A 21255-nucleotide genomic window follows, 5' to 3' on the forward strand; every position below is an offset into this window, starting at 1 on the left:
AGAAGAAACAAAATAACAAAATAAAAGGAGAGCAAAGAGTATGCTTCCATCTGTATTCAGACTCGAAAGTCCTTTCCCTGGATATGGATAGCATTTGCCATCATGAGTCTTTTGGAGTTGTCTTAGATCCTGCCATTGCTGAGAAGAGCTAAATCTATCAAAGTTAATCATTGCACAGCGCGCCTGTTACTGTGTACAATGTTCTCCTGGTTCTGCTCATTTCACTCAGCATCAATTCATACTGAATGAATTGAACTGAATCATAATTTGGTTTTTCTGAAGTCTGCCTGCTCATCATTTCTTACAGCACAACAGTATTCTGTTGTATTCATATACCACAACTTGTTCAGCCATTTCCCAATTGATGAGCATCTCCTCAATTTCCAACTCTTTGCCAAGACAAAAAAGCTGCTATAAATATTTACATACATGTGGGTCCTTCTCCTGTTTTTATGCTCTCATTGGGATATAGCCCTAGAAGTGGTACTGCTGGGTCAACAGTTTTATAGCCCTTTGGGCACAGTTCCAAACTGCTCTCCAGAATGGCTGGATCAGTTCACAACTTTAACAAGAATGCATTAACGTTCCTGTTTACTTTATTTTTCGTTTGTTTGTTTAGGTTGGTGTTTTTTCCCCACAACATGAGTAATGTAGAAATGTGCATGACTGCCCATGTATATCAAATTACTTGTCTTCTCAATTCAGGGGAGGGGGAGAAAGGGAGGGAATTTGGAACTAAAAAAGTTTTTAAAATGTAAAAATTGTTTTTACACATAAATGGGCAAAAAAAATATTAAATCACAAAAAAAAGATGGTGCTCCCATGATCCAGAAGTCTAAAATTCTCTTCTGATCTTAATATCTTATTTTTCCATTCTTCCCTCCCCTCATTCCTCTTGAACATTTTTTTTTTTTTTTTTTTTTAGTGTAACCCTCTGGGTCTTCTATTCCTCTCTCTCAGGGGCTCAATTATTATCTTTATTCAGATAACTCCCAAATCTATGTATACAACCATAACTTTAGCTCCAGTCTCAAATTACCAAATGCATGCTGTATAAATATTTCCATACGGATGTCACATATCCAAAACAGTCTATTTTGCCCTAATCCTTTCTCTCTTCCTCACACACATTTTTCCCCCTAGTTCTATTGTGTATCATCATCCTTCCACTTATCCAGCGTCAGAAGCTCAGCTCTTCATTGACTTTCCCCCATATCTAATCAGGTGCAAATGCTGTTGATTATACTTCTACAATATATTACACATCCATCCTTTTCTCTTTACTCACAAAGCCAGTACTCTAATTCAAATTTTCATCATCTCTAGTTTGGATTATTGCAATGGCCTCCTAACTGTGCTTCCTACTTCCAGTTCCTTCCCTCTTCCAATCCATCCAATTGCCAAAATTATATTTCTTTTTTTTTCTTTTTTTCTTTTATTTATTTATTTAACTTTTAACATTCATTTTAACAAAATTTTGGGTTCCAAATTTTCTCCCCTTTTGTCCCCTCCTCCCACCCCAAAACACCGAGCATTCTAATTGCCCCTATCACCAATTTGCTCTCTCTTCTATCATCCCTCTCTGCCCTTGTCTCCATCTTCTCTTTTGTCCTGTAGGGCCAGATAACTTCCTATACCCCTTTACCTGCATTTCTTATTTCCTAGTGGCAAGAACAGTACTCGACACTTGTTCCTAAAACTTTGAGTTCCAACTTCTTTACCTCCCTCCCTCCCCACCCCTTCCCTTTGGAAGGCAAGCAATTCAATATAGGCCAAATCTGTGTAGTTTTGCAAATGACTTCCATAATAGTCGTGTTGTATAAGACTAACTATATTTCCCTCCATCCTATCCTGACCCCCATTACTTCTATTCTCTCTTTTGATCCTGTCCCTCCCCATGAGTGTTGACCTCAAATTGCTCCCTCCTCCCCATGCCCTCCCTTCCATCATTCCCCCCACCCTGCTTATCCCCTTATCCCCCACTTTCCTGTATTGTAAGATAGGTTTTCATACCAAAATGAGTGTGCATTTTATTCCTTCCTTTAGTGGAATGTGATGAGAGTAAACTTCATGCTTTTCTCTCACCTCCCCTCTTTATCCCTCCACTAATAAGTCTTTTGCTTGCCTCTTTTATGAGAGATAATTTGCCCCATTCCATTTCTCCCTTTCTCCTCTCCCAATATATTTCTCTCTCACTGCTCGATTTCATTTTTTTAAGATATGATCCCATCCTCTTCAGTTCATTCGATGCACTCTGTCTCTATGTGTGTGTGCGTGTGCATGTGCATGTGTGTGTGTGTGTGTGTGTGTGTGTGTGTAATCCCACCCAGTACCCAGATACTGAAAAGTTTCAAGAGTTACAAATATTGTCTTTCCATGTAGGAATGTAAACAGTTCAACTTTAGTAAGTCCCTTACGACTTCTCTTTGCTGTTCACCTTTTCATGCTTCTCTTCATTCTTGTGTTTGAAAGTCCAAAATTATATTTCTAAGCCACAGTTTAACTAAGTCATTGGCTGGCTCAAAATGCTTCAGTGGGTCCCTATTGTCTCCAGGAAAAATAAAACTTCCTCTGCCTTCAATCTATCTTTGTTTATCTAATTTCATTTTATTTCCCTTTACGTAAACAACATTCTAAACAAATGATCCTACTAGCTGGTCCCCAAACTTAGAACTTGATCTCCAATTGTCCCCCATGCCTAGAAAAACTCCAATCTCTGTTTCTTCTGTTTCTTAGAATATTTAGTCTATTTCCAGACCAACTCCTGTGTGAAGTCTTTTCTGATCCTCCAAGTTATTAATACTTTGCCTCTCACTGGACTATCATGTTTATACCATGAACTACCAGTGACACACCTAACTGTATGTGTGTGTGTATATATATGTATATATATGTATGTATATGTATATATTATATCCCTTTATTAGAATGCATGCTCATTGAAAACAAGGATTACTGTTTTTCTTTGTATTCCTACCTCACACAGTGCCTTATGCAAAGAAGACGCTTATGACTGCTGACTGAATTTAATTCTCACTCAAGAATGAATCTATCTAAATAAAAACTTGAGACCCTTTTTTCTTAAAAAGAAAAATTGTTTTATGTGAACAAAATCAGTGCCAATAGTATGTAGAGAGAAGTGGTTGCCTGAGAAAGAAAACTCTTTATGTCAAATATTTCAAATAAGGGTTTAATATCCAAACATATGGGGCTACGGTGGCACAGCAGATAAAATGCTAGGCTTGGAGTCTGGAAGACTCAGCTTCCTGAGTTCAAATCTGCTCTCAGACATTTACTAGCTGTGTGACCTTGAGCAAGTCACTTAACCCTCTCTGCCTCAGTTTCCTCATCTGTAAAATGAACTGGAGAAGAAAATGGCAAACCACTCCAATACCTTCACCAAGAAAACCCCAAATGGGATCATGAAGAGTCAAACATGACTGAAAAACAATCCAAACATATAGAAAACTAATAGAAATATGTAAGACCACTTCCCAAAGTGGTCAAAGGATAAGAACAGTTCTCAAAAGAGGAAATGCAAACTATTAACAGGTATGTGATAATGTTCCAAATTACTAATTATAAGACTAATGCAAATCAAAACAACCCAGAGGTTTCACCTGACACCCAGCAAACTGGCAAAGATGACAAAAGATGTAAATAGTCAAGATTGGTGAGGTTGTGGGGAGATACCATTTGAACTATGAATTCATTAGACCATTTTGGAAAGCAATTTGAAATTCTTCAAAGAAAGTTATTTTAAAAGTTCATGCCTTTTGACTCATAAACTCCACTCCTCGTATATGCCAAAGGAGGTCGATCACACACACACATACCCTATACACATCAAAATATTTACAAGAACACTTTTTGGGGGGAGCAAAGAAGTAGAAACAAAGTAGGTTGATTTGAAACAAATTGTGGCACAGGAATATAACAATATTAATGGGTTGTAAGAAATGACAAATGTGAAGGATACAGAGAAGCATGGAATCAGAAGAACTGATACAAACTGAAGCAGAGCCAAGAAAAGTACCTACACAATGACAAAAATGTAATTGGAGAGAACAGCCAAAGAATGATTCAAAAAAAATTTTGCCAAATTAGAAAGCTTGACCCCCAAAGAAGAAATAAAACACCTCCTCTTGACTCTTTTGCTGCCTCTTTTTCTTAAAAATCAGATCCTTTGCTATAAAGGGTCATTCTCTGGGGAACAGGTAGAGGAGAGGTACAGGAGAAACCTAAGCAACATAAAAATGAAAGATAGCAATAAATATCTATTTTTTTTTTTTAGAAAAAGAATAAAGTAATTGTAGCTGAATAGTGCAAGATTATAACGATCAAGGTCGGGTTCCAAAAAGAGATATTAGAAGACACTGCACCTGCTTCTCTGTAGAAGGGGAGGCTATGAGTATGGAACACTTCACACAACGGTACCTTTTTAATATGCTGATCTTTTTTAACTTGTTCTTTTAAATTTTTTTTAATGAGTTGGCTCTCTGGGAGGGGGAAGGAGAGTGGAATATAGTAAGAAATACAAAATGTTTAAATATCGATAAAAATTTAATAGAAAAGTTGGTCTTTTTTCTTCCTATTAATTCTTTCCTAACACTTCTCTGTATTTTCTACATTTTATGCCCTCGAACATCTTCCACACTGGGAATTTCGTAGAATTCAGTGTGAAAGTTAGAAGAAACTTCGGAAATCATTTAGTTCAACTTCATTTAACAGATGAGAAAATTGAGACTTAGAGATAATAAGTAACCTGTCCAAGGTCAGTCTGTTACTTGCTGGACAGAAACCTCTATGGAAGCTGGTTTTAAGAGTAAGGTCAGTTAGATGCTAATAGAGTGAATTTCTGGCTTGCATTCAGGAGAACAGTTATACTTCCAAGTCTGTTCCATGTCCGTCGTGTCCTTGGCCACCTACCTGGGAGAGTTCATCATCATCATCATCAAACGTGAAAGCCTTGAACTTGGAGCTGTGCCAGTACTCTTCCTCATCAACTTTTGTCCGATTCATCTGAGGCAGGGAGAAAAGAAACAGTCTTAGAGAAGCAGGTTGGTGATGTGGAAAGAATGTTTCAAATATAGTCAGAAGTCCAGGAATTTAACTGAAGATCTGACTTGTGTTAGCTATTAGAACCCATTTTACTTCCTCTGTAAGTTACATTTGTAAATGGGGATAGTAATACTTATGCAACCTAATAGGGCTTTTGTGAGGAAAGTGCTTTGTCAGTATTAAAGCATTATCTAGATTTGAACTACATAAGGAAAAAAAAGATATATATGCCCCTCTGATTCCCCAGAATTTATTCTAAAGCACTAGAAGTTTGTTTTGTTTTGTTTTTCACTCCTGATTCTTGGAAAGCAGGGTGAGATGAGACAACTTGGCAAAGATACACTTGCCTAGAAAACCTAAGTAATAAGGTGATGAAAGAAACAAAGTATATAACTTAGAGTCAGAAAGGCCTGCCTTCAAATTCCATCTCAGATACTTAATAGCTGAATGATCCTGAGCAAGTCATTTTACCCCTCCTATCCTTAGCTTCCTGATCTGAAAAATGGGAATAATAATAATAGTACCCACCTCACAAGGGTTGTTGTGAGGATCACATGAGTTAACACATGGGAAGCATTTTGCAAACCTTAAAGCACAAGAGAAATCCTAGCAATTTTTGTTGCTATGAGTATTGTTACCTTCCCCACTCCTGATGGCAGAATCTCTGCATCTATTACTTACACATAGATGATTCACTGGCTCTTCAACATAAATGCAATACAATCCACTGAAGTTTTAACTCATCCCCAGGTCACAGATATATACAACAGAGGTCACCTAGGTCAACCTCTTTTTTTTTTTATTTTTTTTATTTTTTAATGTTTAACAATGACTGCCATACAATTGTGATTTTATCCCCCCCCCACCCCCCACTCTCCCCTTCCCTCCCCACGACTGCATACAATTCTGTATAGATTCTACATATACTTTCCTATTGAGTATATTTTCACTATAGTCATGCTATGTAGTCAGACTAAGATAAATGAAAGAAATCGTACAACAAATCAGAACATGATACACAAACACATACACATACACAAACATGATCTGTTACATTATGTGAGTGACTTCCATATTTCTCTCTCTGAGTGTGGAAGGCATTTTGCCTTGAGAACCACCATTGGGATTTTTTTTTTTTTTGTAAGAAGATCTTGTGTTATTACAAAAATCTAAGTCTACCAGAAAAAACTCTCACACACTGTGATCGTTGCTGTGCATAAAGTTCTCCTGGTTCTGCTCCTTTCACTCAGTATCAGGTCATATAAGTCCTTCCAGGCCTCTCTGAAGTCTTCTTGTTCATCATTTCTTATGGCACAATAGTACTCCATTACATTCATATACCATAATTTATTCAGCCATTCCCCAATTGATGGACATCCCCTTGACTTCCAGTTTTTGGCAACTACATAGAGTGCTGCTATAAATATTTTTGTACATGTGGGACCCTTTCCCATTTTTATGATCTCTTGGGGATATAGTCCTAGTAGCGATATTGCTGGGTCAAAGGGTATGCACATTTTTGTAGCCCTTTGGGCATAGTTCCAAATTGCTCTCCAGAATGGTTGGATGCGCTCGCAGCTCCACCAACAATGAAATAGTGTTCCAACTCTCCCACATCCTCTCCAGCATTTATCATTTTCTTGTTCTGTCATGTTTGCCAATCTTATATAACCTCTTTTTTTACACATAAGGAAACTGAGACCAAGAGAGGCTAAGTGACTGCCTAACATCACACAATTTTGGACTGGAAGGGACCTCAGGTTATCTAGTCCAGGGGTGAGGAACTTGTGGCCTTGAGGCCACATATGGCCCTCTAGGTCCTCAAGTGTGGCCCTCTGACTGAGTCCAAACTTCATAAAACAAATCCTTTCATTAAGGACCATATTATTTTATTTATTTTATATTGAATTATTATTATTTTATTAAGGACGAGATTCTAGTTCAAACTCCTCATTCTATAGATGAGGAAATTGACAACCAAAAAGGTCAGATGACTTCTTTGTGTTCAGGGATACACAAATGTCAGAGCTGGATATCAATACAGGTACCCTGACTCCAGGGCCAGTGCTCTGCAATGTATCACAACTATTGCATCAGACAGTAGATATTGGTCAAGTATCTACCACATTCAAAATGTTCGGATAGATTCTGAGAGAAATGCAAAGAAGAAATAACCTCAAGGAGCTTACCCTCAACCTGAGGAAAAAGACACACATAGAGCTAAAAAGAACCTAAAATGGAGAGACGAGCAAGTGGGCAGAGGTGGACAAAGTTGTCTAGAATCAAGAAGACCTGGGTTTAAGGCTGCTTCTGTCGTATGCTGGCTGTGTGACACTAAGCAAGTTATAATCTCTCAATGGCCCTAGGAAATTCTGCAAGCTGCAGAGAAAATGTCACAGATCAGCACAGATAGAGAAGTTTCAGAAGTTCCTCATCATAAGCTCCTGAAACTTATGAAATCACCAATCTGGTCCAAACAAACAAAATAAAGGCAGTAAATAAGTATAGACTAAAAGGACAAGAAAGAAGGCTACCACAATAACTCTTTCTGAATGCACGAACTAGGCAATCAGTGCTAACTAACTGAATGACTACTACACAGCAAATAGTATTTCCCTAGCTGTTCCTGAATGTTCAGTCCCATTTAATTTACTTTCAATTGTATTCTAAATGTTTGGGAAGTCAGGCTTTTGAATGGCAAAAAAACATGTTAAAAACCCATATTGGCAAGGCATACACCAAAAAGGCGCCCATCAAAAAAGGAAAGTTTTACCCACAAACAGGAAATTCTGTCTACAATGCAACCCTAAACCATTAATGGCAATTGGCTTAGAGGAGTTCCTGGAAAACTATAGCACATAAGCCAAGAACTTAAGAGCAAAAAAATTTATATGTACATACAGACTAGCAAGCAAAGAACAGCAGCTCCAAGAACATCCAACTCTGCTTGCCTGTTATTGGGCATTTCGAGAGCCCTCTAAGGAAGCATTCATCAAAGTGAAATTTGTGGAAAGTTAGCATCAGTCCAGCTTAAGCTGTTTTTCTGGTGGCCACAGGCATTTTAGAGTCTAATTACACTAACCTGATAGGGGAGTTGTAGATTTGATTTGAGGGAGTCAAATTGACTATGGGAACTTAATAAGCACTCTGGGTAAAAATCAAAACTATCACTTCCTTAGCAAGTGAAACTATAAGAGTCCCAAGGACACTGTGCACCAAGGGTACAGTCTGCAAATGGAGGGGAAGTTAAAGTCTGCACACTTATGATCTGTAATGCTTAAAAGTCTTTTTATTTTCTGTCATTTCACTGACAAGGACTTTTTTGAGAGTCTGTAAGTGGCATAATAGTATACTACCAGAGAAATCAGGGATGTAGCTATTGAAGATGAAGACAGTATAAAGGAATACCAACCAATGTGGAAAGAGGATGATGGAAAGACAATAGATCAAGATACAGTAAAATAACAAAGAAGAGCAAAATAATAGAAATAAAATAAATAGAATAAAAGAATTTGGAACAGTAAAATAATAAAAGAATATAAAGTTTCTGTCTCAAAACACAACAAAAAATTCATGGGAAGTTTCAGAAAATACTTTTCAAAGGTGACCAAAGGATTTAGACCAGGGATCTCAGTCAAGATAAGGAGCTGGGCACTTCCTGTTAAAAGCCCTCTAACATACTTCCCAACTCTGAGTTTACAAGATCTAGAGATGGAAGAACCCTCTAGTCTAACCGTTCCATTTTGCAGACAATGAAACTGAGGCCCAGTGAAGTTATGTGATTTGTCCAAGTTCATGTACCTAGAAAATAGAAGAGCCAGGATTCCAACCTGACTCCAATCCTCTAACTCAAAATCATGTATTCTTTCAGCTATTATTTCTAAGATCCTGTAAAGTGATCCAAATCACTAATAATAAGAGAAATGTAACTAAAAATAACTGAGGTTTCCCCTCATGCTCAGTAAATTGGCAAAAATCACATAAGATATAAATAGTCAATGCTGGAGGATGTGCAGAAAGATAGACATTATATTAAATAATGTTAGTGTGAACTGGTCTGATCATTCTGGAAAGCAATTTGGAATTATAATGAGAAATGGACTAAAATGTCTATTCCCTTTGACCCAAAGATCTCCCTGCTAAGTATCTATCCCAAAAGGTACCATAGATACCAAAACATTAGTAGTGGTACTTTTTATAGTAGTGAAGAATTGAAAATAAAGTCCACCAATTGTGGAATAGGAAATTCTGGCATGTGAATGCCATGAAATATTACATGAAAGAAAAGATAAAGAGAAATATGTAAAAAATTCATATGAATTGATGCAAGGTGAAGTAATGGGGCACCAAGGTGGCCCAGTGGATAGAGTACCAGGCCTGGAGTCAGAACTCTTCCTGAGTTCAAATCTGGCATCAGATACTTATTAGCTGAATGACGCTGAGCAAAGTACTTAACCCTGTTTGCCTCAGTTTCCTCATCTGTAAAAAGAGCTGGCAAATGGCAAATCACTCCATTATCATTGCCAAGAAAATCCCAAATGAGGTCATGAAAAGTGGGACAGGACTGAAAAACTGAACAGCAAAGGTGAAGTAAGCAGAAGCAGGAAAACAAAATACGTGATACAACACTGTAAATTCAAAGAATGATAAGAACAAAACGATCAAAGCTGAATGCTTTGAAATTATGACTAAGCTCGGTCTGGAAGAAGACAAAGAAGAATGCACAGCTTTCCTTCTTTGCAGGGGTATGGGACAATGTGTATGGAATACTGCATATAATGTTCAATTTGGTCAATGTGTTGGTAAGTTTGATCAACTGTTATTTTCCATTAAAATGGATGGCTCTGTGGAAAAAGGAAGAGGGAGGAATATACTGGGAAACAGAGGTGAGGGAAAAAAACAAGACAAATTTTTTCTAAAAAGGTTCAGTTCTATAGTGGGTGGAGGGGGGAAATCATTGAGAAGCATTACCCAAAAAGCATTTTAAAATTTTAAAAATAAAATCCTGTGAATCTTAAGTATAGGAAAGGTCCTTAGAATTCATCTTATCCACACAGGAGGAATGCGAGGCCTGGGAGATGTGTCTAACATTCTTAAATCAGTGGTGCAAGGACTAGAACTCATGTGTCTTGACTTCCAGTTCCCTGGCCTTTTCGTTGCACTAGATCACTACAACAGCGCTGGACTTCGGGGCTCAGGAAATACCTGCCTTTGAATCTCACATCCGACGTTTACTAACCACCGGCAAAGGCAGCTTGGTGGAACCGCGCTAAATCTAGGTCCAAATTAGCTTTCCAGACACTTAACCTTTTTATACGGGTCAGTTTCCTCCTCTTTAAAATGGGAATACTAACAGTACTTATCTCCCAGATTGTTACCAGGTACTAAAGAACTTACATAGTGCTCGGAAATCCCTTTCCAAACACCTCGTTTTATCCTCACAATAACCCTGGGAGGTGGGCGCTATTATTCTTATTCCCGTGTTACAGAGGAGGAAACAGAGGGGCAGCGGCTTGCTCAGGAATCAAAGCTAAGCGTCTGAGGTTGGACTTGAACTCGGGTCTTGCTGATTCTGGGCTCTATCCACTTCCTCACCTCATACCTGGCCGAAGCTTGCTGTCTAGACAACTCTACAAAGAGGCCACGTCCCCACCCGCCCGCAGGAGCCAGGAGTGGGCAGAGGGGAAAACTCGGGGTGGGGCGAAAACTGGGGGATAGGAAGGGGTAGATCTTGGGGGAGGGGGGCTCGGCAGCCCGCGCCTTCCCTCGGGATCCCCCTTTCTCTCCTCTCTCCTTCCTTCAATCCGCAGCTGAGGGGGGAGGGCGGGGGACCCCCAGAAGGACGTGAAGGGAGGGCACGTCAGGTTGAGGAGGGGGCCAGGGAACGTCAGGTAGGGGCAGGAAGACGTGCGCCGCGGCCAGCGGGGGAAGCGAAGGGCCAGGGGGCCCACGGGCGGCCTGAACCCCTTACCTCTTCCGCATCAGCCCCTCCCTCTCAGGACTCGGCTGCAGTCACTCAACCTCAGCCCGCCGAGTCTTTGCCGTCACCCAGCGCAGCCGAGAGATCATGGGAAGAGGGACGAGAGAACCGTCTCGGGAGGGGGTCCGGCCGCAGGGCATGCTGGAAGTTGTCGTTTTCCTCTCTTCCCCTCCTTTTCCCGGCTCGCCCTCGACTTCGGTCCTGAGGACTACAACGCCCAGAAACATAATTGCTCAGGACGGGTGGGCACGGGACACTTCCTTATTTTCCAACGCCTCCTTCCGCCGGACTGCGAGTGAGCGGTTAAGCAAAAAACTACAACTCCCAGAGAGCCTCGTGAACAAAGCTTCTTGCTTTCTCTCCCCATTGAGTGGGGAAGGCATGTGGAAGAGCTATAGGTTTCCGGCGCGAAGTATTGATAGGCCCTCTGACGTTCCTCCCCCTTATATAATGGCAGCTATGCTCTAGTCGTGAGGGAGGGGCGCGGTTTAAGAAATGGGGAGTAAGGCGGAACCCTAAGAATTGAGGGCGCGTATCCCGCGGAAAGTTGGAGCGGAAGTACCCGGTGGAAGTAGGCCCGAGGAGGAGGAGGAGGAGGAGGAGGATCCGGAAGCTTGCGGAAGGGGAGCGGAGAAGATTGGGTTGGGGTGGGGGGGGGAAGGTGGAGGGAAAAGCGAGCCGGGAGGCGCTGCGCCCGCTTCTAGTAATTTCCAGGCGCTGCCGGGCGGCTGGGGCCGGGGCCGTGCAGGAGCCTGCGGCGGCAGAATCCGAGACCAGATGGCCAAGTGGGGCGAGGGTGACCCACGCTGGATCGTGGAGGAGCGGGCAGACGCTACCAACGTCAATAACTGGCACTGGTAAGTGGAGGGAAGGAGAGGGGGCCGGGGCCGGGGCCTGGGCTCGGGGTGGCCCCGGAGAGTGGCCCCGGAGCGTGGCCCCGCACGGCGGCTCTGCTGCTTGTGGAGCTGGGGGACGATGGGGACGGGAGAAGGAAGGAGGTGCCCGCTGGGCAAAGCGAGATCTCCCGGAGAGGGTGCCCGCCAGGGCCTCGGGCAGAGAGCCTCCCCTGGAGAGCCGGGGTCCGGACGCTCCGGCCTGGCCCGCTTTCATCTCCGAGCGCTCGCGGGGCCGACTTACGGGGGACGCACATTTTCCTCCCCGCACGTGTTGGGAAGGCGCGAACCCAAGAGTCCGGGCGAACGAGACGGGGGTCCAGCGGGGAGAAAACCTCCGGGGGATTATGGCCAGGAGAGTGGGGGAGGGGGCCTGGGATCTGTGGTTGCCCCCTTCCTGGCCTTCCAAGGATCGGAAAGCCCTTGGCGGAGGGGGCGGGCCATTGGCGCCGGGCTGGGCCGGCTCGTGGTGGGGAGCGCTCCGAGTCCTTTGCTAGGTAACCAGGGGCCTCCCAGGGATCGGGCTGCTCGCTTGTGGCCGGAGTTTCTTCTCCTTCCCGGGCCTAGCTCAAATGTCATTTCCTTAAGGCAGCCTTTTTACTTAACGTTCCTCTTCTCCGCTCCTTTGTCACACACCCCCCCCCCCCCCCCCCTTACAAGCTGTAAATGCGCTCTCCCTCCTCTGAAGTCTTTGTGTGCTTCTCTAGTATTTATACTACTCTGTGCTTTGGTGGATGTGTCTTATTGTTACAACTAAAAGATTTGGCGAATTGAACAAAAGACAACGCTTTCCTTGTATTCCCACCACAGCACCCACTACTACTACTACTGCTGCAACATGTGTGCTCAAATACTTGTTGAATTGAATGAGTTTTTAGTTTTATTTTTAAACCAATGTGTTCATACCCCCTTGTTTTACAGCTGCCAAATGGAGTTTTTTCTTAAATAAGTAACTTTTTGACGTGTAGGTGAAAGGAACATGTATTACCCCTATATTCTATAGCCTCTGTTACTTTGAAAGTGAGTGAACCAGTTCCTTTTTTAGAACATCCCCCAAGCTTCCTTTAACAGATTTGTTTCCAAAAGAAACAGATCCCCTCGTGCTTATATTGACTTCCAAAACCATAAGTTAACATTATCTTCATTGTATTATATTTTTATTTTGTTAAGTATTTCCCAATTACATTTTAAGCTGGTTCAGGTTGTATTAGGGCGTTTTTGTGGACCTCAAACTTGACACCTCTGTTTCTACAAGGTTTGATGCAGTGACTCCTATTGCTTAGTTGGAGTACTGTATCTCTCTCCCATTCAGGACCTGAATTGACCAGTTACTTTATTAAATACTATAACTGCAAATTGTAAGTAGATGGTTTACAAATTCCTATTCTTGATCATGAGGAGAATCAGTTGAGTGTTAGGTTACTCATATCAGAGCACATGATAATAAGTGGCATCACCATAATAAGTAGCATCTTTGTAGGTGAGGGAGAAGGGTGTAGTATTGGATCAAATACTTCACTTGAAGTCAGGAAAGTCCTAGGTTTATTGGAATCCCATCTCTTGGTGTTTAGTAGCTGGATGGTTTGATAAGTGATTTAAATACTCTGAACCTTAGTTTACTCATCTGCAAAAATGGAGAATCATACCTACATAAGTTTTTAATATCAAATGATAAGGTATGTAAATCACTTTCCAGATCTTAAAGTTTCATGTAAATATTATTATAATTTGTAAAAGATGGCACATACTCTTTGTTCTTATACGGAAATTATCAAAATGTTGACTATCATCCTTACTTCTGCTTCTTCCCCCTTCTGAAAGCAGTACTTCTGAACTGGAGCTGTTGGTCATAGTTTTCACAAAGTATGGGTTTTCGTGCATTTTTTTTTTTTTACCCTGCTATCTCTTTCCATTAGACAAGCAGAAGATTCCCACTCAGTAGCTGCCCCTAACCTTAACCAGGAGCCTTTTTTGTACAGTGGGTTGATTCCAAACAGCTGCTATGGAGAGAGTTCCATGATTATGTTTCACTTTCTAGGACTGAGAGGGATGCTTCAAACTGGTCCACTGATAAGCTGAAATCCCTGTTTTTGGCAATCCAAGTGCAAGGTGAGGAGGGCAACTGTGAGGTAACAGAAGTGAGCAAGCTTGATGGAGAGGCATCAATCAACAATCGCAAAGGCAAACTCATCTTCTTCTATGAGTGGACCATCAAACTGAACTGGACAGGTGGGTCCATGCCAACTTTCTGGCAGGATAAGGGTGTCTGCATTTCACTTTAAATGCTAGTAACTCCAGTACCTGGCACAGTACTTTGTGCAAAGCTGTCACTTGGTAAATATTTGTTAAATGGCTGTCTCTGACAAGCTGAAACCATCTCTGTGAGAAAGGAAAGGAATACATGCTGCCTTGAAACTTTGTGCAAGAAGTATTAGTTGTTTTAGCCTTATATTCTATAACCTCTGTAACTTTGTCAGTGAGTGAACAAGTTGTATTTTTTTTAGAACATCCCCCAGGTTCTTTCAAGCAGTTAAGCACATCTGCGTCTAAAATGATATAGAACATTTCACTTGTGTTACTCCCAGCCTCCTGGACATTTGAAAAAAATCTTAATTCTAGTTAAGGTCTTCACTTATATTTCTCCACAGTGCCCCCCTTCAATATTTTCAGGGAAGGATTTTTGTTTGTGATCATAATCCTAAGCCCTCTTTTGTGATAACTTAGAGAATGAACTCTAGAGAGAGACAACATGGCATAGTGAATAAAGAACTGGCCCAGATATCAGGAAGACCTGCTATAAGTCTTGCCTTTGACATACTAGCTGTATGAATATGGGGTAAATCACTTAACTCTGAGTGCCTTAAGCAACTCAAAGTCAGCTGAGGCAGAGCAAATAGAGGTTTGCTTTACTAAAAGGAGTTTTCCTCAGCAGTTTCCTAATTGATATCATGAGTCTAATAAAATTAAGAAATCGAATGTCTCAAGTAAAGGTGGGAACACAAGACAGTCCTTAGGAGTTGGGCAAAGTAATCCATAAAATCTCAGATTTAGTCTCAATGATAGTAATTCAAGTTAATGGGGCCCTTTGGTGGCAGAAGCCCCTGCTAACTAAGGAAAGAAGCAAAAGAAGCTGACAGAACAAAATCTTGTTGGCAGGTACTTCTAAGGCAGGAGTGAAATACAAGGGCCACGTGGAGATCCCCAACTTGTCAGATGAAAACGACGTCAATGAAGTGGAGGTTTGCATTTTCTGATCCTTCATCTATAAGACTTCCTTTCTCTCTCTCCCTTTCCTTTTTTCTCTCTTTCTTTGCCCCTTTCCTTCTTTCCTTCCATTGAAAAAAATGACATAATTAAGATTAATACAGGATTGAGCCAGGTATTCAGAGTCTCATTCTACCACATGACCACTTACAAGAACTTAGGTCAGTTGAGATCTTACAAAGCATCTTAGGCTTAATCATATTGTAGATTCTTCTCACATCCTATTCCACTAAGTTAATTTTATTCATCCGAAGACGTTTGCTTCCTAAAGCTGTCCACCATTACCTTGACAGAAAAAGACCTTTGAAGGAATATTTCAAATGGGCCTTTTATGGAAGCAGGGTATTGAATCCCTGTATACGTGTTTTCTTTGAAAATGTAGTCTGTAATCATGTAATTGCTTAACTTCTACCTCTGGTACCAAAGGTAAGAGGATTTTTGGCTTAAGCCTTTCAGGTTATTTACAGGCTGGTTCTCCACTCAGGTTAGTGTGAGCCTTGCCAAAGATGAGCCTGATACAACTCTGTTGGCCTTAATGAAGAAAGAAGGTTCGACAAAGATCCGAGATGCAGTAGAAACTTACATCAGGACTCTTAAAACAGGTATGCCTTTGGATAGGGCCACTCTTGTCTCTTGTTCTGTTTGAGGATTAAGAAAAACTAAGAGCCCTTTGCCCATTGAAATCCAAAGGTGGGAAGAGTTTGGTCTGTCTTAGGGCTGTTAATTTTTTAGGGCTGAGGAGATAAGAGATCTAGAGATACGTAGCACCCCCTTCTTATAATTTTAGAATAAATGAAGTGCTATTTAAATGTTCCTATCAGCTGGCTATTAGATCAACATATAACTGAGTCATGAAGTTGGTGGTTTTCTGGACACTTTCTATACCATATTACTGGCATTTTTGTTACAAGACAACCAAGCTACAGAACACACTTCAGAAAATTTAAATGTGTTTCATACTTGGGGACTGAGCTCACTTAAAACAAGTACAGTTTGACACATTATGTTGTACAATCCATAGATCCCAGTAAGATTAAAGTTGAGATTAACTACCTTTGCTTCCCTTTTCAGCTTCATATACAGGGGCACATTATGCTTAATATCACTATTTGCCTCTAAAAACAGTGTTGTTATTGGGCCAATGAAGTTTTTGCTAAAATATATTGGCTGAACAGGATTATGAGGGGCTTCAGATATTTTGAAACTGGTGTCTGTTTAAACAAATTTTCTGTTCATTTCTTCCTCATAGGATTAGTTCCTTCTATAGTACCCAGAACAAAGCTTGCTAGGAAGTAACCCTATGGCTGGCATTCTGTCTTTGCAGAATTCACGCAGGGCATGATCTTACCTACTCTGAATGGCGAGACAGTAGATCCAGCCCCCCAGCTGCCAGTGAAAGCTGAGGAGTCCAAAGTAAGTGGCTCTTTCTCTGTATGACAACACTTGAGAGCAAGCCAGAGAAATGAGGGGTGTCAAGAAGTACACAGCTATAGACTCCCTCTGAAGGGAAGACTTCTCTTTTAAATGAATAAAAATAAACATGATATAGGCATGTTGTTTCTCTTTTCACTGCAAGCAGCCTAAGATTTGAACAGTCTCAGGGTGTCTTATTTTACAGGTTTTCTGGGGTGTTTAAAACTCACCGAGGACCTATTTTTAAAAATTTCATTCAGCTCCAGTTGTGTTGGCACAGAATTACTCATTATAGCTTCCACTTGTGTATCTCTTCAGCACAGTCCTTAATTTGTACTGTAAGGTCTTATCTTCATATTATCTAATGGTCTGACTATTGCCCCTTCCCACTAAGAATTTCAAAGATGTCACAGCGCCCAATTGGGCAGATTTTTGATCCAGTATCATGTACTTAGTATGTTCTTGGAGGGCATATAAGGGGTAACCTGAATAATATAACTCTAAGCATTATAAGTAGAAAAGATTTTTTTTTTTAACATAAGCCTTGCCTGAGAATAACAATACTTAAAAAGCTTACGCTTCTTAGAAAGGTGCCTGACAATTCAGACCCTCCTCTATCTGGCTTTTCCTTGATTCTGATTTCCTTTAAGTAAGGTTACCAAGTTCTCTGTCATGTAGATTGATCAATTTTGGGTATGTAGGAGGTCTATTAGGTCTTTTCTCAAAATATGCTTTGGGATATAATGGAAAAATTACCAGACTTAGCTCTGACATATATTAACTTCCACATGTTCCTTTAAAATAGGAATACCATTATTTCTCACTACCTACTCCACAGAATTATGAGCAAAATGCTTTCTAAACTTTAATGGGTTATTAGATAAATGAGTCGTTGATTACACCATCATTAGACAGCAGATTGACAGTTGACAACATTCCACAGGTCAAAACTGGTAATTTGGCAAGTCAGCCTAAAACTGTTGGTGTCAAGATCCCTACCTGCAAAATCGTTCTGAAGGACACTTTCTTAACCTCACCAGAGGAGCTCTTTAGGGTGTTTGTCACCCAGGAGGTGAGTATGAAGCTTGCACAAAAGCTGTTCTGCCCAGGGTTGGCAGCTGCTTTTCCCAGTGACTTGACGTGTGTAGAAAGCAGTTCTTCCTCCTTTTAGCATCTAGAGAGGTACTGCTGTTCCCTGTTATTTCATTAGTCTAGTTACTGCCTAAACCTGAGTCCTTAAAGCAAGGATTTCTTGATCTGGGTAGGGGAAAAAAATGATATATTTTCACTAAACTCATTGAAATTTATCATTTCCTTCAAATAATCATTAAAAACAAAACAAAACTGAAGAGTCCATGAACTAGACTGCCAAAGGAATCCATGACACAAAAAAAGTTATAGTATCCTAAGGGATACAACACATGTTGAATCACCTCAAAGTGAACTAGTGAACTTGCCTATACAGTGCTTCCTCCTTTTCTCCTTTTTTACTACCTCCCCTCCTCTAAACTTACTAATGGTTGATAGGTTCCTCCCCACCTTGGCTCCCCCACCCCCAAGTTCTACTGAATAATTCTTCCTCTTCATACGATGTCAGGGACCCAGAAAGAAATACTAAACATAATGTAAACCTGGCCCTTGATCTATCTGATGAAATGATTTATTGCAAGATTAAATAAGACTAAATAAAGTAGAACAGGTCATTTCAAAAAGGACTGAAGTAGGGATTAAGGAATGAGTCTGCAGCCTGAATGTGCCTCCTAGATCCCATTCACAGGATGATATGCAAGCTGTGACTGGTCAGAGGTCAGTGTGTCTATTGACAGCCCTAGGACTGGGGACTTGGGTATAATTATGGTCCTGTGGCTACACTCATTTGGCAATAAACTAGCTAAGCATAAGAACTGAATGAGGCCAAGAATATCACTGATGGTCCTAGGAAGCCCAAACCCCACTACTCACCTCTTTTCTTGTTCTTGCAGATGGTTCAGGCTTTCACCCATGCTTCTGCTGTGTTAGAAGCAGATAAGGGGGGAAAGTTCCACTTGCTGGATGGCAATGTCACCGGGGAGTTCTTAGATCTGGTGAGTGCTGCCTGTGCCTATCCCAAGAGCTGTGCCATGAAAAGAACAGCACTTTTCTTAACCTTTGAAGCTAAAGTTGGGACCTTTAACCTCTTGTTACAGTTAAAAACTAGATTATTCTAAATGAACAGCTATTTAACTTTTGTATCACAATTAAGATACAGATACAGAAAAAATGTATCCAAAGGCTGGTTACAGTGTCAAAACTACCTCATCCCAGTTTGATTGGGCCTAATTTAGGGGCTATAGAAGTTTACACATTGTACGGACTGCTTTGTCCTCTCTCAGCAGCAGAATTTCTTGGACGACACAGAAAGAGTGCAAGGGGGAGGAGGGAGGCTAATTCAGAAGGCAAGTCTTGACCAGACTGACTTCTTTTACCCTTATATAGGTCCCTGAAAACAAGATTGTGATGAAATGGAGGTTTAAGTCTTGGCCTGATGGTAAGTATCCCTTCTTTTATTGTATGTGTCCCTAAACTAAGCAGTGAGATTGGGGTCTACTAATTCCCAAAGTGGTTTGTGGGGAATCCTTGAGATAGTAACATTCTCAAGTCAGTTCTGAGTTTGGGACAAGTTTATATTCAGCCACTTCAACATAGAATCTGCAGTTAATTCCTACTAGAAAAATCTAAACCTCTCAGGCTGGAAAGCACTATTAAGGGAGAGGGATTTGAGGAAATCAGGTCTCCTTCAAATGAGATTTCAGAGTGACATTTGAATTCCTAATGACTATTTGACTCCTCCTCAGGACACTTTGCTACCATTACCTTGACCTTTATTGACAAAGACGGAGAGACAGAGCTTCTCATGGAGGGCAAAGGCATCCCGTCACCAGAGGAGGAACGGACAAGACAGGGCTGGCAGCGGTACTACTTTGAGAGCATCAAACAGACCTTTGGCTATGGCGCACGCTTATTCTAACGTTAACTTGTGTAGGGCTGTGGCCCACCCAGCAGCTCAGTCCAGCTCTTTACTGTCTTGCAGCTGTGACTGGCAGGATTGCACCATCCCAACCACTACTGCGGGGCCCAGGCCCCCTCCCCATCCATATACCATGGGTTTGTGCATGTTTTCTGCTGGGCGGGATCAGACCATGAATTTTCTTTTATGTGTACATACGCTAAATAAACATAACTTAAAAAAACAAAACACATGGAAGCAGTGTCCATATCTGAGTTTGGAATTTTGGGATGAAGAATCTCTATATAGGCAGCTCGTTTTCTTTGGATTTGGAATGCAGAAAAGTAAGCTAGGAGGAGTTTGTTTCTGATCATACATACCATCTCCTCTTTGGAGAGGGTGTAGTATTTGGGTTTGAGGAGAGACTGCTTCTCACAAGCCAAATAAAAGCAATTTGTTTCCTCAGTAGTGCTCTAGGGCACAACAGTTGAATGTAAGAAGAATCGCACAGTGCTAGAAAGTATCAGACTATTCCAACAAAGATGTCCTGAAATTCACATAGTAAAATTAGTAACACAGTTGGGCCTAATCCGTACCTGGTTTATAGTTCATTGGCCTTTCCACTGTATACCATTTAGCCTTGACCTTACTTTATAAGGGGTGATGAGATACCAAGTTCTTTCCCTCTTTGTTCCCCAAACCTTTGATTGCCAGTCTCAGCTCCATTTTCAATGGTGGTACAAGTAAAACATTTCTCAGTGGAGGAATGGGAAATACGTGGAGGATTCGAATTTGTCATTTGGGTTATTCCCACCTCACTAGTTGATTACGCACCACTAGAAATGAAGCTCTTCAAGAGCAGGAACTACATTTTTTTGGTTTTTGCATCAAATTTAACACTTAATATTTGTTAAATTCTTGGTGTTCCAATGAAGGAAATAGGATTTTTCTCTTGTTTTTGAAATTTGTGGATACAGTACCTGGCACTTCACACTTGAAAATACCCAGACTCTCATGAGAGTATTTCTTCCTGTATAGAAACTGTGATGCTGGTGGCCAAGGCTTCAAAGTGAGCCACAGTCTCAGCTTTTAAAGCTCAACATTCAGACTCCAAACAACTTTCTTAGACTTGAATTCCTCAGAAAGTACTATGGCCCTGTGGTAACCTCCCTAGTGTAGGAATCATGGAATCAGATTTGAAGTTTGGAACACACTGGATAGAATATGTCACTTGCCCATGGTCATAGGGATAGTATATTGGGGCACATCTGGATTCTAAATACAGATCCTTTAACTCCAAAGTCAATGTGCTTGCCATGTAGTTTTAGAACCCTGGACAAATCAGTCTCTCTTTAGTCTCCATTTCTTCAGCTGCAAAATAAGGACAATAGTTCTCAAATTACGTATTCTACTGGATTATTACTGGGAGGATCAAATGGGGAAATGAATGTGAAAGAGCTCTGGGACCATAAAATGGACTTTAGGGGCAGCTAGGTGGTATAGTGGGTGGAATGCCAGACCTGAAGTCTAAAAGACTCATCTTCCTGAGTTCAAATCTGATCTCAGACATTTATTAGCTATGAGACCCTGGGCAAGTCACTTAACCCTGTTTGCTTCAGTTTTCTCATCTGTAAAATGAGCCCAAGAAGGAAAGAGCA

General features: G+C 41.1%; 2 protein-coding genes across 2 annotated transcripts in view; one reads left to right on the top strand and one right to left on the bottom strand.

Moving 5' to 3' along the window:
* Positions 1–11272, bottom strand: part of VIPAS39 (VPS33B interacting protein, apical-basolateral polarity regulator, spe-39 homolog) — a 36109-nt gene extending 24837 nt beyond the window's left edge. Inside the window, exons 1-2 of the mRNA XM_072623227.1 lie at positions 11033–11272; positions 4930–5022 (exon numbers count right to left, since the gene is read on the bottom strand). Of these exons, the coding sequence (XP_072479328.1) occupies positions 4930–5022 (93 nt within the window). The 5' untranslated portion in view covers positions 11033–11272. The remainder of the gene's footprint in view (positions 1–4929; positions 5023–11032) is intronic.
* A 30-nt stretch (positions 11273–11302) lies between these two features.
* On the top strand, positions 11303–19846 carry AHSA1 (activator of HSP90 ATPase activity 1). The gene is made up of 9 exons (XM_072623228.1): positions 11303–11898; positions 13973–14163; positions 15091–15173; positions 15683–15800; positions 16523–16611; positions 17555–17683; positions 18594–18695; positions 19087–19138; positions 19446–19846. Exons 1-9 carry the CDS (start codon positions 11819–11821, stop codon positions 19616–19618), a joined length of 1017 nt encoding a protein of 338 aa, XP_072479329.1. The 5' UTR covers positions 11303–11818; the 3' UTR covers positions 19619–19846.
* The last annotated feature ends 1409 nt before the right edge of the window (positions 19847–21255 follow it).

The sequence above is a fragment of the Notamacropus eugenii genome, chromosome 7, assembly GCF_028372415.1.
Source record: "Notamacropus eugenii isolate mMacEug1 chromosome 7, mMacEug1.pri_v2, whole genome shotgun sequence".
NCBI lineage: Eukaryota > Metazoa > Chordata > Mammalia > Diprotodontia > Macropodidae > Notamacropus > Notamacropus eugenii.